The 15,179-nt window shown below is 45.3% G+C and overlaps 1 protein-coding gene across 1 annotated transcript in view; it reads right to left on the reverse strand.

The window, feature by feature from the left end:
- MRPS9 (mitochondrial ribosomal protein S9) overlaps nt 1-15,179 on the reverse strand; it is a 470,563-nt gene that overhangs the window by 20,754 nt on the left and 434,630 nt on the right. The window contains exon 10 of the mRNA XM_078657998.1: nt 14,987-15,156. Coding sequence (XP_078514124.1) covers nt 14,987-15,156 — 170 coding nt within the window. The remainder of the gene's footprint in view (nt 1-14,986; nt 15,157-15,179) is intronic.

Here is a 15,179-nt window from a genome sequence, read left to right on the forward strand (position 1 = left end):
GATGCCTGCAAGGGAGAGATGGTGGAGCATGGCAAGAGGCTGGCAGTGCTGCAGTGACCTCTACCATAGATATGGTTGCGCTGTATGGCAAAGGACGCTTCAGATACTGCTCCAGCACTGAGCCTCATATCTGCTGCTTGTACAGTCATTTGTATGGTCTAGCTTGACAGCGTTGCTGTTGCCAGACAATTATCTGTGATTAACCAGGACAGGGGGTTTGGCTCCGCCCACATTTTGGGACCCAAGAGTACATGTTTTGATTGGGCAGAAGTTGTGTGCTTCCACAAAAAAAGTGCTTGCCCGCCACAGAGCTGTGAGCTAAGATAGACCACTGCGAAGCTGCCTCCTTCACAATTAAGGCTAACGCCAAGCAGATAGTAAAGGATTTTTTGATTTACAGACCCCCGGGGTCAGCCTCCGGTTTCAGAGAAAGCCTTATGGATTGCTTAATCCAGCCAGTGCTACACTATAGTAACCTGCTAGTTCTAGGGGACCTAAACCTACAGGTTGATAACAAATCATGTAGAGATGCACAAGCCTTCAGCCAGGACTTAGCAGGCGTCTAACTAGAATTAAAATCCACACGGATAACACATCAACTAGGACATCTATTAGATCCCATTTTTTCAAACTGCCAGGGGCTGTCAGTGGACTGTCCAACAGCGGTCCCGTGGTCGGACCACTATTTGGTGGCCTTTACAATCCCGCTAATAAAGTCACCTCAAAAAAAGGAGCCAGCATATAACAGCAGACATAGGAATTGGAGGAATTTTGAGGGAAACAGTTTTATGCAGGCCCTGTTAGCAAATCCCCCCTCTTAAACACTGACATTAACCAGCAGAGTCAGGAAGTAAATAACTGGATCAAAGGTGCACTGGATGTGGTGGCCCCATGGGCAACCAGTACCTCGCGCAGGAACACGAACAGCGCATCTTGGTACAACCAGGATTTAGGGATGGCAAGACAGGCATGTAAAAAGCTAGAACGGAAGTGGAGGAAGGGTTTCTTAGACTCTGATAAAACAGTGTATAAGCTAAAGCTGAGACAGTACCACGCACTCATATAGAAAACAAGATCAGCATTTAACACAGAGAAGATTGAAACAGCGGATAACTCCTCTAAGGAATTGTTCGGCATTTTCATAGAACTATCCTCATTAGATAGAACAGTAGCACGCAACAGACATCTAAACGACAAGGAACAGATGAAGGAATGGGGAGGAAATAGTATCTCCCACTTTACTCCTCCTTCCCTAGAAGAGTTGGAAATGATAGCAATGTGCATAAAATCGGGGTTACCACTTGACTCAGCCACATCTAAGGTCATCTGCGCTGGACTAGGTACAATACTACCCCATATCCAGCAGCAGCTAGAAATGTCCTTCAAAGAAGGGAAGGTACCTGCCTTATGGAAACAAGCAGTTGTCCGCCCACTAAAAAAAAAGCAGACAGCGGATGGGAACGTAATGGAAAATCTGCGTCCAGTCTCACTACTCCCTTATTTCTCAAAAATAGCTGAAAAAGTGGTCAATATACAGTTAGGGGCTCACAATAAGACACATGACCTACTGCATCCAACACAATCAGGTTTTAGATCCTCCTATTCAACTGAGACAGGACTGCTCTATGCCACAGAGTCAGTACGGAAGAGAGTCTGACAACTGCGCTGGTTCTTCTAGACCTCAGCCCACCATTCGATATGGTGAAACATGAGGTGTTAGGGCACCGACTCAGAAGGGGGGGTGTGGACGGGGCGGCCCTGAATTGGATGGCTTCCTACCTGCATGGGCGCTTTCAGGTGTCACAACCACACACCACCAAACACATCAAGCTAGCACAAGGAGTTCCACAGGGTTCAATATTGAGCCCAACGCTGTTTAATTTATAAGTCGCTCCCTGGCCAAAATAGTGGAGAAATACGGCGTGACAGCTTGTGGTCACCTTAAACAAAAATCTGCACTAGCGGCCAGTAGCTTTGCGGACTGCCTAAAAGAATTAGCAGGATGGATGACAAATAACTGTCTAAGGCTTAACGGAAACAAGACGGAAATACTGATAGTCGGAAACACACCATCTATCTGCTCATCGGCTTGGTGGCCAGCGAGCTTAGGTCAGATTCCCACCCCAAGGACGGAGGGGAAGAACCTGGGGATATGGATAGGCCATAGATTATCTTTTGAGACCCAAATCAAAAGGGTTGCAGGTAGATGTTTTGGAATCCTGAGAATATTAAGGAAGACCCTAGACATCCTACCTCTGGCGGCAAGAAAGACCCTGACCCATGCACTTGTCACTTCCAGGCTAGTTTATGGAAACTTGCTGTACCTAGGTGCAAACAAAAAAGGGCTCCAAAAGCTGCAATCTGTCCAGGATGCAACAGCCCATCTCGTGTTAAATCTGCCAAAGAAAGCATCTTCAAAGAATGCACTAAACTCATTACATTGGCTACCGATTCAGAAACGAATCACATTTAAGGCCCTGTGCACTGGGCATCGAATCTTGCATGGCAGGTGTCCACTGTACCTTAATGACCTTATGACTCCTTATGAGACAGGAAGACAACTGAGATCCACAGGGAGACATTTGGTGAAAGTACCAAGGATTAGGAAGGCACGAATGGGAGCACGCTCCTTCGGCTACTTGGCAGCAAAAAGCTGGAACTCCCGTCCCCTGACCCTTAGGGGGAAACAATCGGAGAAACTTTTCCGGAAAAAACTATAAACATGGTTGTACATACAAGAATAAGAAGTAGTACTTAAACTGATGACACAGATTCCCAAAGGATGCTAACGGTCTTAATAGCGCGGGAACACACCCGTTGGTGTAACCAGGCGCTCTACGAATACAGAAATAAATATTAAATACAATTATTTTGTTTATTTATCCAGCTGCCTGAGCTTGAACGTTCAGGGGCACACATGACATTATAATGTAAAAAAAAAGTGCTTTAGATAACTCTATTATTTATGGTGTGAGGAGGACAATAATAATTATCCTACATGAATTTTTGGGTTTGGCTTGACAGTGCAACTGTCACCTGACCGTTTGGCTTGACAGTGCAACTGTCACCTGACCGTTTGGCTTGACAGTGCAACTGTCACCTGACCGTTTAAGCTATACCAATAGTATTCTACAGTTCTCGCTTCCACACAAATACATAATCATTCCTATGCTATCTACTTGTAACGCTTTACATTACCATACCACATTCATTTAAAGCCAGGCCAATTGCATTGCTAATGCTTGTCCACAAGCATGGCTGAGCAGATGTCTCCAGACTCATTACTCGTGCCCAACTTACAACTTTGAGCTCCCTGGGGTAAGGGGCTGGGAGGCTGAGAGGGGTGCACTGATGGAGGAAGGGCACGAACTTCCTTCTTCCTTACTACTTGGTACTCGGCCATGCCCAAAGCAGAGGCAGGCTTAAAGAGACAAAGTGGCGTCACACACACAGATTTCTTTTGCAGTTTTATATAGCGCAAACCTGCCCCACAGTATTTGGATTGCTTTGCATGAGGAGCAGTTAAATTACACAAGGTCACATTATTTTTTTCAGGCACGGGGAAGTTAAGAGATCTGCCCAGAATCGCAGGATGTTTAGTAGATGCCAAAACTCGAACCTGGTTCCCCAGTTCCAAAGTCAGCAGCTCTAGCCGTTACGCCACGTCCGACAATTACACATCTTGTGGGCAAATCCATAAAGTAAATGACACTCCAACAAATCAATGGTTGGAGGTTGGTATCTTAAAGGGCTCTTTATGTATTATTTTAATATATTAAATCCATGAGTCTAACACCTAGCTAAAGTTAACATGCTAAACCTAAAAACAGTATTGTGATGAGCTATTCAACTGACACTGTACATTAACTTTGGTTGCACTGTTTTGAACTAGAAATGCGGTGGTTCTACTTTTGAGAGCAGTGAAACTTGACCAGATAAACTAATAAGACAAGTAACTTAAATCAGTAGCTCTAGGGCCGCAAAATGTCGTTTTTTATTCACCAAAACATGTTGCCGTATCGCTAATTGGGTTTGACAATAAATACACATTTGGAAAGGGCGTGTTAAAGGCGTCCATTCCAGATAGCAAATCTTTAACCTATGTATTAATGTATTTGAGACCGAAATCGAGTCACAAAACATGATTATTTCACACTGTCTTCAAAAGAGGTAGTAAGCCATTCATGAGTGGGAAGCCGTTCGCATGGGACACATTTCTCTTTGCGAATGTTCAGAAAAATCATTTTTTTATGAGCAGGCAATTTTTCTTTTTTAAACACATCCTGTTTATCTTTTAGGAAAGCGGCGTGCATACCATTTAAAAAAAAAAAACTTTTATTTAAAAGCAATCACAGACATGGTAGGCTCCTGACTTCAGCAGGCCGCCATGTCTGTGAATGTAGGCAATCGAAGTGGGTCACAATGTACGACCTACCTCTTGCATATGATGAGATAACTCAAATTGCGACCCACTATAAATCGGTATTCTGAGAACCACAGTATTAATACATGGATCAGTTTTCAAAATTCCGACAGCGTAGTTAAAAGTCGTTGCACAAATTGCGACCACCATTAACAAATTAATTTTGTACATTCCATTTAAAGAATCGCAAATTGAAAGTTGTTATTTGTCGTAATTTACTATTTCTTAGATGGAATTGTTACATGAGGGTCTTAGTTTTTAAAAATAAATGAGAATGATTTAGATGATCAACTTTTAGTAAACACTGCCATCTTGTGGTTCAGTAGAGGAGATACGAGAACTTTAGTACAAAGAGGTACTACATAGTTTAAATTCAATTCAATTGTATGTATGTAGTACTTACTACCCCTGACAAACAATTCAGAGGCGCATAAAGGCGTCAGTTAGGGTTCATTTGGACAGAATACCGTACAGAGATACTCATATGAGGGAGTACAACACAGAGCAATGAAAAATACACAAAACAGACTCATGAGACTCCTTTCTAGCTGACAACCACAATGCAGAGGTAACGAAAGGCTTTGAGCGAAGAACTAGTTACTGCGTTGAAAACATTCACAAGTTGATTATGTTTTGGAGAACCTTCGTATTGCCTTTTTAAGTCTAGCCCATGGCAGCGCGCAGGCACTGCATAGGAAACGACCTCTTGGAATGACTTCAGCTTCTGTAGAAGCGTGTGCCTGTGGTGCTTACACGCCATTGGCCTTTGTGTCTGGCTTACGCATTGGCCAAAGGCGTGTGGCGGTCCCAGCTTCTTGGGAAATGTTTACTCCCAAAGCGTTTTGCTCTCGGGAGCCAGCAGCGGCGCGCAGGGGCCATGTGTTTTTTATTAGCGTGCGCGCGCTTGTCTACCACACAGTGTCTCTCCCCCCTCTTTCAGGCTGTGAGTTATGATGTTTACGGAGGGGCGTGCAGGGGCCATCTGTTTTGAAAAAGTGGTACAACTTTATTCGTTTAAGAATAACATCTGTGTAAGTGAGACACGTTTATTTTACAGATATAGCGCTGGCAGTGAATGCGTTTTATGTTGGAATCTGGACATTTAGCAGAGACTGGCGCCATGCCACTGCTGCCATCTTGCCCTCTGCCCCCTAGCCCGTGCCCCCCTCGGAGAGGTCACAGGAGGTCGGTTGCAAGCCAGGACACAGCGTGATAAGAATCTGAATGGCAATAGGACCCACCCGGCCAGGATTTACAATCCAATGTTCCTATAGAAATCATTCCTGCCCCCCTTACCGTAATGACACCAAAATGTCCCAAACCTCAAACTCCATGGAGACAGCCGCACGCTCATCACCCGAGTCAACACCGTAGAGATGAAAGCAGCTCTTAGAGCAGATTCCAACCCAAAGCTGCAGTCCAATAATTCAAGGGTCGGGGTCAGAGTTCAAGTGTACGAGGATGGGCATCGCTTCGCACATTCCTTACTAGTTCATGCCTCAGGCTGCAGCCTTGGCTGATGGTTACTTACCGGCCGGTGTTTGCTACATAATCTCTCATCCCCTGGGCTTGGAAGATTCGGCACATTTTTTTGCGTGACCCTGTGGGAGTGAATCTTGTATTCCTTTGGACAGGGCGCTGATGAAGGGAAGGGCCTGCATTAGCGCTAGTGTGACAGTCAGTTATGACCCCCCCTCTACTCCCCCTCCCATAACCCCCTGCTAGGATTTGTTCACCCGGCAAAAGGGCCCCTCGTCTCTCCATAGCCCTTCTCATACATACATTTAATTTGTTTTAAGGCACTGGTAAAAGCTGGCTTTACTAATAAGAAGGTATATCTACGCAAACAAAATCTTTTCAGCAACATTAGGAAGAGATAATTGTTATTGTTATATGCATTTGTAACGCGCTCGGCTACTCCAAAGAGCGTCCCGGCGTGAAACCTGAGAGGATCATATATCAGAGCTTAAAACAAAAAGGTTTTCAACTTTTTCTTAAAAGTAAGGGAATCTTGAATACTACAAATAGCCAAGGGCAGTGCATTCCAACCAAGGGCCGCTTTTCGAAGAAGGGAGCAACCACCAAGCCTTTGCCGAGAAAAGCGTGGAATCTGGACCAGTAATTGAGAAGAGGAACGCAACTGTCTTGTCGGCACATAAAAAGAGAACCTCTTTTGCAGGTAACTAGGCCCCCGGCCATAAAGGGCATTATGGGCAATCGACAAGACCTTAAATTTGATCCTCACCTCCATAGGGAGCCAATGCAGGGCGAGTAGATGGAGGCGTACGCTACTCCACCTGGGAAGATCAAGTAGGAGGCGGGCCGCCTAATTCTGCACCACCTGGAGCTTATTCATCAAATAGCTGGGGGTCCCAACATACAGGGCATTCGCGTAGTTCAAGTGAGACAAAATTAAAGCCCGAACCACGGTTTCCCTAGCTGCCATTGGGAGAAGAGGGAGGAACTTCCTCAAAGATGTTAAAATCCCAAAGCAGGACCCTGCCAGCTTCTTGCAATTGGCAAAACAAATGATGGGCAGAACCGATGGTCCGGAGGACGCTGCCACATTTATTGATTTTCCCGGCAGATTTGAGTTGGATGACGCAGACCTGAATGGATAAAATTGAGTTGCTTTGAAAGATCATCTGGAAAACTAAGATACTATCGTACTAGTTGAGCTGATTCTCTTGGTCCTGAGGAGAATCCCATGAACAAAGGGATACGAAACGCGTAGACCATCGGTTCTGCCCATCATTTGTTTTGCCAATTAAGTTTGGCGAAATTACACCTAATTGTTGTGATTATTTTCATTTATTGTATAGTTGAAAGATACAACTTTGTGATGGGTGTATATAAGAGAAAGTAATGGTGTAAATAGTAGGGGTTGGCAGTCCAGGTGCCCCTCAAGTGGTTTATTGAATCTCCCTTGGTGTGTGCACCCAGTAGGTTGAATGTGTCTGGTGTGAGTTGGATAGAATGAGTACGCGAAAGTGAATGAATGCTTGTTTGAGTTTTCACTATTCCCCGTGTCCATAATCAATCCCATTGTATGGTTTAGGTTTTAAATGTATTTGAAATATATTTTTTGAGATTGAAAAATAGTATATTTGAATAAAAAGCTACTAATAAGCTTTCAGATGCATTGTTTTGAGGTATAAGCATTCGTGGCAAATTATTTTTGAATAAGGAATCAGTATTGGCACTTCTTGTTATACAGGGTGCAGTAAGCCAGCACCTTCCACATAGTCAGTGATTTCAAGTCAAGTCAAGTCAAAATCCATTTTATTCGATTATTTTAAAATCATAAAGTATGCTATGCAATCACAAGATAAATCAAAGTACAAAAATACATAAGAATTATTTAAAAAAAATGTACATTTCATATATACAAAACACAGTGGTGTCGGATTTATACATTATTGCTTACAAATACTATGAGAGGGACACTGATTCAATATATATTTAAAAGCTACAAATTTAGCAAACATGTAATCTCAATTAATTAGTGGGGACAATTTCAGTTTGGGGTATTAAAAATTCCGAGGAAGTTTGCCCCAATGATCTTTGTTTCTTGTTACGGATAGATGCTACTAAGAAGTTTGCTACCCCAAACATGACAACGGAGGATTCCATTAATTGGAGATAGAGTAGTGCAGGTTTGACCTGCAGGAACCCCCTATGTTTAAGTAATGGGGAGATAAACTTTTTCCTGCCTCCCATATAAAATGGGCAGAAAAACACAAAGTGCATCGTGTCCTGATATGAATGATCATCACATTTGCAAGGAGCAGCATCCTCTGGTTTACACCACTCACTAAAGGATCCCAATAGTAAATGCAACTGATTAAAACGGAATTTAGTAAGCAACCATCGGTGGAAAGGTTTAGTGACAGTTGACAGATATGGTTGAAAAGGCATGGGCAGTAACAACATGCAATGGGCCCTCACAGTTGGCTTAGTTAATTCTATGGCTTCAAGGTCCATCTCTCTTGATCTTATAAAGTTTATTTTTACCCAGTTGATATCAGCTTTTGTAAACCTTCTGGGTTAGTGTAAATCTCTGGACGCCCTAACATATTAGATGTAGATTTGATGAAGGACAACCATTGAATTTCCATTACTTTATCGAGTAGCATGCAGTTCCTGATGATCTTATGATTCAATGTGAGATTGGGATTCAGCCAGGTTCTGATCCATAGTAGGATGGGGGCCATGTTTAATAGATCTGTAATATATCCCATCCCAAGCTCCAAATGTACTGCATATGTAGTCAGTGATTTGTTTCGAGACTAACTTTTCACACACTTTGGCCAGACTAGGCAGAAGGGAGATTGGACGATAATTTCCCGGGGACAGGGCATCAAGTGAGAACATTTTTGAAAGGCGGAGAATCTTAGCCTGTTTCCAGGTGATCGGCACCCAGCCCTCCAACAGGGACATATTGACTATATTGTTGACGACTGAGTTAATGGTGTCAGCAGATAGGGCTAAAAGCCTAGCTGAGCAAGGATCAGTGGGCGAGTCCGATTTCAGACCCTTAAGAATTTTAAGGGTACATGGCAGCTCTGCTGGGGGGAAAGCCTGTAAATTATGAATAGGGCCAGGTGGGGACATCATGGAAATAGAAAGAGCTATAGGTCCCATGGATCCACCCGAAAAAGCTACCTGGATGGTCCGGATCTTGTCCCGAAAGAACTTGGCAAGCACATGACACCAGGTCTCAGACACGGGCAGCGAGCAGACCTGGGCACAGGGTGCCACAAAACTTTGCACTATTGAAAACATTTCTTTTGTGTTATTATTCGCCTGGTCAATGCGGGCGGAAAAATATTAGCTCTTTGCTCCAGCAATCGCCCTATAATAACTTTTTTGTTTGGTTCTGAGGGCAAGTTTCGCCTGCAGGCAATAGTTATTAGAACGCTACAGCCTCTCCAATACCTTGCAATCATGTTTCAATGTATAAAGCTCAAGCGAGAACCAGGGTTTGGAGGGGGACTCTAGCCAATCTTGGAGAGCGTGAATGCGAAAGCGCAGTCACCGAATTGGAGATCTACTCCGTAAACCCCAACAAGTTCCCCTCCAGGTCCTGCGAGCAAACAGGCTGAGAGGACGCCAAAGCACTATTGAACTGCAGAGGATCAATTTTACGAAAAATTGGCGAAATGTCGGACTGCTTTGGCAATATCTGCAGTGGGACTTCCTAGGAAAAGCAGAAACGAAAATGGTCCGACCAAAAGACTGGTCCACCTGAATGAGGAAGTTAGAGCGGATGGGGTCTAATATATGGCCCCCCTGATGCGTGGGGTGGCAAACCCATTGAGGCAGTTGGGCCAGATTAGGTGGATCCAGAAAGTCCATAGAATCCCTGATTTCTGCCTAATCAAGATGGAGGTTAACATCCCCAAGATCAGGTAATGCGAAAAGCGAAGCGTCCGCACCGCCATGACCTCACTACATGAAGTAAGAAAAGTGCTAGCCAGACCTGGGGTACGGTAAATAAGAGAGCCTCCCAGCGTAATGTGAGCAGAGAGGCGAAGGCTAAAGTCCAAAACCTCACTATCGTCCCAAACATTGGATTCCTCTTTATGTAGAGCCCACTTATCTCTGTAGAAAATAGCAATGACCCCCCCCCCCTCCTACCTTTTGGTCTAGGCAGGAAAGCTTATAACCGGCAGGGGTGGCTAAAGCCGCAATAGGATTGGAGGTATCATCTAACCAAGTCTCTGTAATGAACAATATATCCAAGGCATTATCCAGAATCAGATTAAACACATCAACATGGTGCTTCCTAAGACACCGTACGTTAATAAGGGCGACTCGCAAACACCTGGACCTGGAAACTCGACTAGGCGGATTCCTAACTGGAAGACCAAGACTCAGTGAGAAACCACATATATCACAAGCGTAGTGCGAGCAGCAAGGAATAGCAATCCTGCCTAGTGATAGACACAAAGGGGGCCGGAGCGCTTTTAAAAACGCAGCGGAGTGTGAAATCCTATCACCTACTGCCACTTTGAAATGGGCAGCATAACTGGCCATGGGCGCTGTTGGTGCGCTGACGGGTGCAGACCGGCTTGCCTCAGGCGCCCCCGCTGCGTGGGTCCGCTGTGCGTACCAACAGTGGCCATTAAGTAGGGTGTTGGAAGTCCAGCGTGCAGCGACTACAGCGCTGACCTGGTAAAACGCGTGGCACTAACTATAAGGCCACTCTAAGCGAGCGTTTTTGCCACCAAGTGCTAAGTGCGAGTTAAAATAGCAGAACGGAGTTTAACACACTCCCGAGTAAGTAACAGCCTATAATAAAAGTTTTGCCAATAAAATAAAACAGCCCCCAACAATTAGATCATGAAATTATTACAGTAAGGTTAAAATTGCATTAGGCTCGTAAAAACACAACCCATACAGGCGAAATGAACTACTGGGGGAAACCAAAACGTCCTATTTATTACAGTTTGTATGGAACTCTTTGAGGACAGTTCTAATAGTCACTGTTCTATGTTAGGGTTGTTCCTTATGAAGTGCGGTAACAAAAGGATCTCTGTGACAAAAGCAGTAATCCACTGAGCTATATGAATAAAAAACAGATCTGTGATCTAAGCGGTATGTGTTCTTTGCAGCAGGCATATTAACCCACTGTGCTACTTTATCATTCAAGACATAACTCCAAATCCCTCTCTCTAACAGGAACATTAATCACAGGAGTTATCATGACATTTTTATTGCTGCCTGAAAGCTGTATGCACAAGGAACTGTGCAGTAGGTGTTTTCCAATTGTAATTTATTGCTAAGCACAGCGCCCTCCACCTGAGGTCAGCGACCCCTCCCAAGGTCAGCACCCAGTGCGGCTGCACCGGTGACACCTTGTACATACCTACTCCGCTCGGACGCCCGAGTCTGTACTCCCACCTGTTGCACTCTGGAGCACTGAGCCTGTATGTGCACATATCACACTCTGGAGCACTGAGCCTGTATGTGCACATATCACACTCTGGAGCACTGAGCCTGTATGTGCACATATCACACTCTGGAGCACTGAGCCTGTATGTGCACATATCACACTCTGGAGCCCTGAGCCTGTATGTGCACATATCACACTCTGGAGCACTGAGCCTGTATGTGCACATATCACACTCTGGAGCCCTGAGCCTGTATGTGCACATATCACAATCTGAAGCCCTGAGTCTGTATGTGGACATATCACACTCTGGAGCACTGAGCCTGTATGTGCACATATCAACCTCTGGAGCACTGAGAGCCTGTATGTGCACATATCAACCTCTGGAGCACTGAGCCTGTATGTGCACATATCACACTCTGAAGCCCTGAGCCTGTATGTGCACATATCACACTCTGAAGCCACAAGCTTGTATGTGCACACATCACACTCTGGAGTTATGAGCCTGTATGCACACACATTGCACACTAGAGAGATATTATATGTGTACAGCACGCACTATGGACCCATAAATCTGTACATACACATATCGCACTCTGGAGCTCCGAACTTGTATGTTCACATCTCGCACCTTGGAGCCATGAGCCTGTATGGGCATATCTCGTGCCCTGGAGCCATGAGCCCATATGGGTATGTATCACACCTGGAGCCATGAGCCTGTATGAGCATATCTCACACCCTGGCGCCACTAGCCTGTATGGGCATATCTCGCACTCTGGCGCCATAAGCCGGCATGCACACCTGTTGCACACTGAGGACATAAGGATGTGTGCACATATCGCACCCTGGAGCCATTAGCCTGTATGGGCACAACTCACACACTGGAGCCACAAGCCTGTAAGGACAGTGAGGACATAATGATATGTGCACATATCGCACCCTGGAGCCATTAGCCTGTATGGGCACAACTCGCACTCTGGAGCCACAAGCCTGTAAGGACAGTGAGGACACAAGGATATGTGCACATATCACTCCCTGGAGTCAGGAGCCTGTATGGGCATAACTCGCACTCTGGAGCCATAAGCCGGTATGCACACCCGTTGCACACTGAGGACATAAGGATGTGTGCACATATCGCACCCTGGAGCCATTAGCCTGTATGGGCACAACTCGCACTCTGGAGCCACAAGCCTGTAAGGACAGTGAGGACATAATGATATGTGCACATATCGCACCCTGGAGCCATTAGCCTGTATGGGCACAACTCGCACTCTGGAGCCACAAGCCTGTAAGGACAGTGAGGACACAAGGATATGTGCACATATCACTCCCTGGAGTCAGGAGCCTGATGGGCATATCTCGCACCCTGGAGCCACAAGCCTGTATGGGCATATGTCACACCCTGGTGCCACTAGCATGTATGGGCACATCTCGCACCCTGGAGTCATGAACCTGCATGGCCCTATCTTGCACCTTGGATCCATGAGCCTGTATGGTCATATCTCCCACCCTGGAGCCACAAGCGAGATATGACCTTGAACCTGTATGGTCATATCTCGCCCCCTCGAGCCATAAGCCTGTATGGGCATATTTCGCACCCTGGAATCACAAGCCTGTATGGGCATATCTCGCACTCTGGAGCCACGAGCTTGTATAGGCACATCGCACCCTGGAACCACGAGCCTGTATGGGCATATCTCGCACCCTGGAGCCACAAGCCTGTGTGGGCATATTTCGCACCCTGGAATCACAAGCCTGTATGGGCATATCTCGCACTCTGGAGCCACGAGCCTGTATAGGCACATCGCACCCTAGAACCACGAGCCTGTATGGGCATATCTCGCACCCTGGAGCCACAAGCCTGTGTGGGCATACCTCGCACCCTGGAGCCACCAGACTGTATGGGCATATTTGGCACCCTGGAGCAACCATCCTGCATGGGAATATCTCACACCCTGGGGCCAGAAGCCTGTATGTGCATATCTCGCACCCTGGAACCACGAGCCTGTATAGGCACATCGTACCCTGGAACCACGAGCCTGTATGGGCATATCTCGCACCCTGGAGCCACAAGCCTGTGTGGGCATACCTCGCACCCTGGAGCCACCAGACTGTATGGGCATATTTGGCACCCTGGAGCAACCATCCTGTATGGGAATATCTCACACCCTGGGGCCAGAAGCCTGTATGTGCATATCTCGCACCCTGGAGACACAAGCCTTTATGGGCATATGCCGCACTCTCAAGCCATGAGCCGGTATGTATACCCGTTGCACGCTGAGGATATAAGGATATGTGCGCATATCGCACCCTGGAGCCATGAGCCTGTATGGGCATATCTTGCACCCTGGAGCCACGAGCCTGTATGGGCACATCTCACACTCTGGAGCCATGAGCCTATATGGATATATCTCTCACCCTGTAGCCACGAGCCTGTATGGGCATATCTTGCACTCTGGAGCCACAAGCCTGTATGGGCATATCTTGCACTCTGGAGCCACGAGCCTGTATGCACAATGAGGAAATAAGGATATGTGCACATATCGCACAATGGAGCCATGGGCTTGTAGAAACGCATTCCTGGAGAAGGTCCTGTGACCACCCTCTCTAAATCGAGCTCATTGGCTTATATATAAGGCTCCCTGTTTTCCGTTTTTACTGATTTTTACAGCTAAATATAGACAGAAAACCATGTATTTTCTTATCTGTATTTATTTTTAAATGTGGATACAAACGGAAATTGGGTGCTTTTTGAGTGATTCTAAATACACCTTGCCATGACTACCTGGCCAATAACTGTGTGGATTGATAGGTAAGGGGGTTAAAAAAAAGGAATTTTAGTAAAGAGGCTTAAACAGCAGTAAATATGCACAAGGCTGATACTGAAATGTTCATATTTTCATATAAGTGCATTGATGTATCTTCCGTGTGTGTTCATATCACTGAAACATGGCAGGCATTCAAGCATGACTGCATATTTATTAGTTAAATACATGTGGAAATATACTAGTTTCAGCTTTACTTTTTTGACAAAAAACAGAAATACCATAAAACCGTGAGCCCAACTTGTATATCACACTTATAGTGATTTATACATCATACTTAAAGAGTTATATACCTTGACATATATAAAAACGACTTGCCCAGGATCAAATGGAAAACAAGCATTTGCAATGCAATAGGTCTTGCATATACGCGAGTTTAAGCTATTGGCATTGTAAATGACAATTCCTTTTATTTATGATTCAAAAACCAAACCATAAATAAAAGGCATTGCCATTTACAATGCCAATAGCTTAAACTTGTGTAAATGCGAGACCTGTTGCATTGCAAATGCTTGTTGTGATAAGATACTATGAAGGAAGCATAACGCCAGAGTGCCCGTTGACCTCTAAATCAGTGAAAAATTATAAGTTGTTCATCAGTCGCCTCATCGCAGAACACAATCGCCATCTTTCTCTCGGATCAGTGCTATGTCCATTTGGTTCTGAACTGACAGGACAGGCTCTCTTCTAGTTCCCATAACCACTGAAGTATGAAAGGCTGAGATGCAATTCAGTTCGGATTCAAAGCTCTAACAGGTAGCACGCAGGTGCAATAATCCACTGATGTTGATTTTAGAAATGATGCAAAGATTTTGACATCTTCTATCATTCTTATACTCCTACCTTGTCTCATATGTTCCATGTCTATTTCTGTGACAAAGCTCAGCAGGGCTCTTGAAGAAGCCAAGCGAATGGCATTAGCTTGAGATGACCTGCCACCTCCTGAGACCGTGCACTCCATGTCATGCTTTCCAAGCCTGTCGAGGAACTGGAATGGGAACATCAACTGCTCTCTGCCAAGAAATGGAAATAGAGT

Source organism: Lissotriton helveticus, chromosome 8, assembly GCF_964261635.1.
Source record: "Lissotriton helveticus chromosome 8, aLisHel1.1, whole genome shotgun sequence".
NCBI lineage: Eukaryota > Metazoa > Chordata > Amphibia > Caudata > Salamandridae > Lissotriton > Lissotriton helveticus.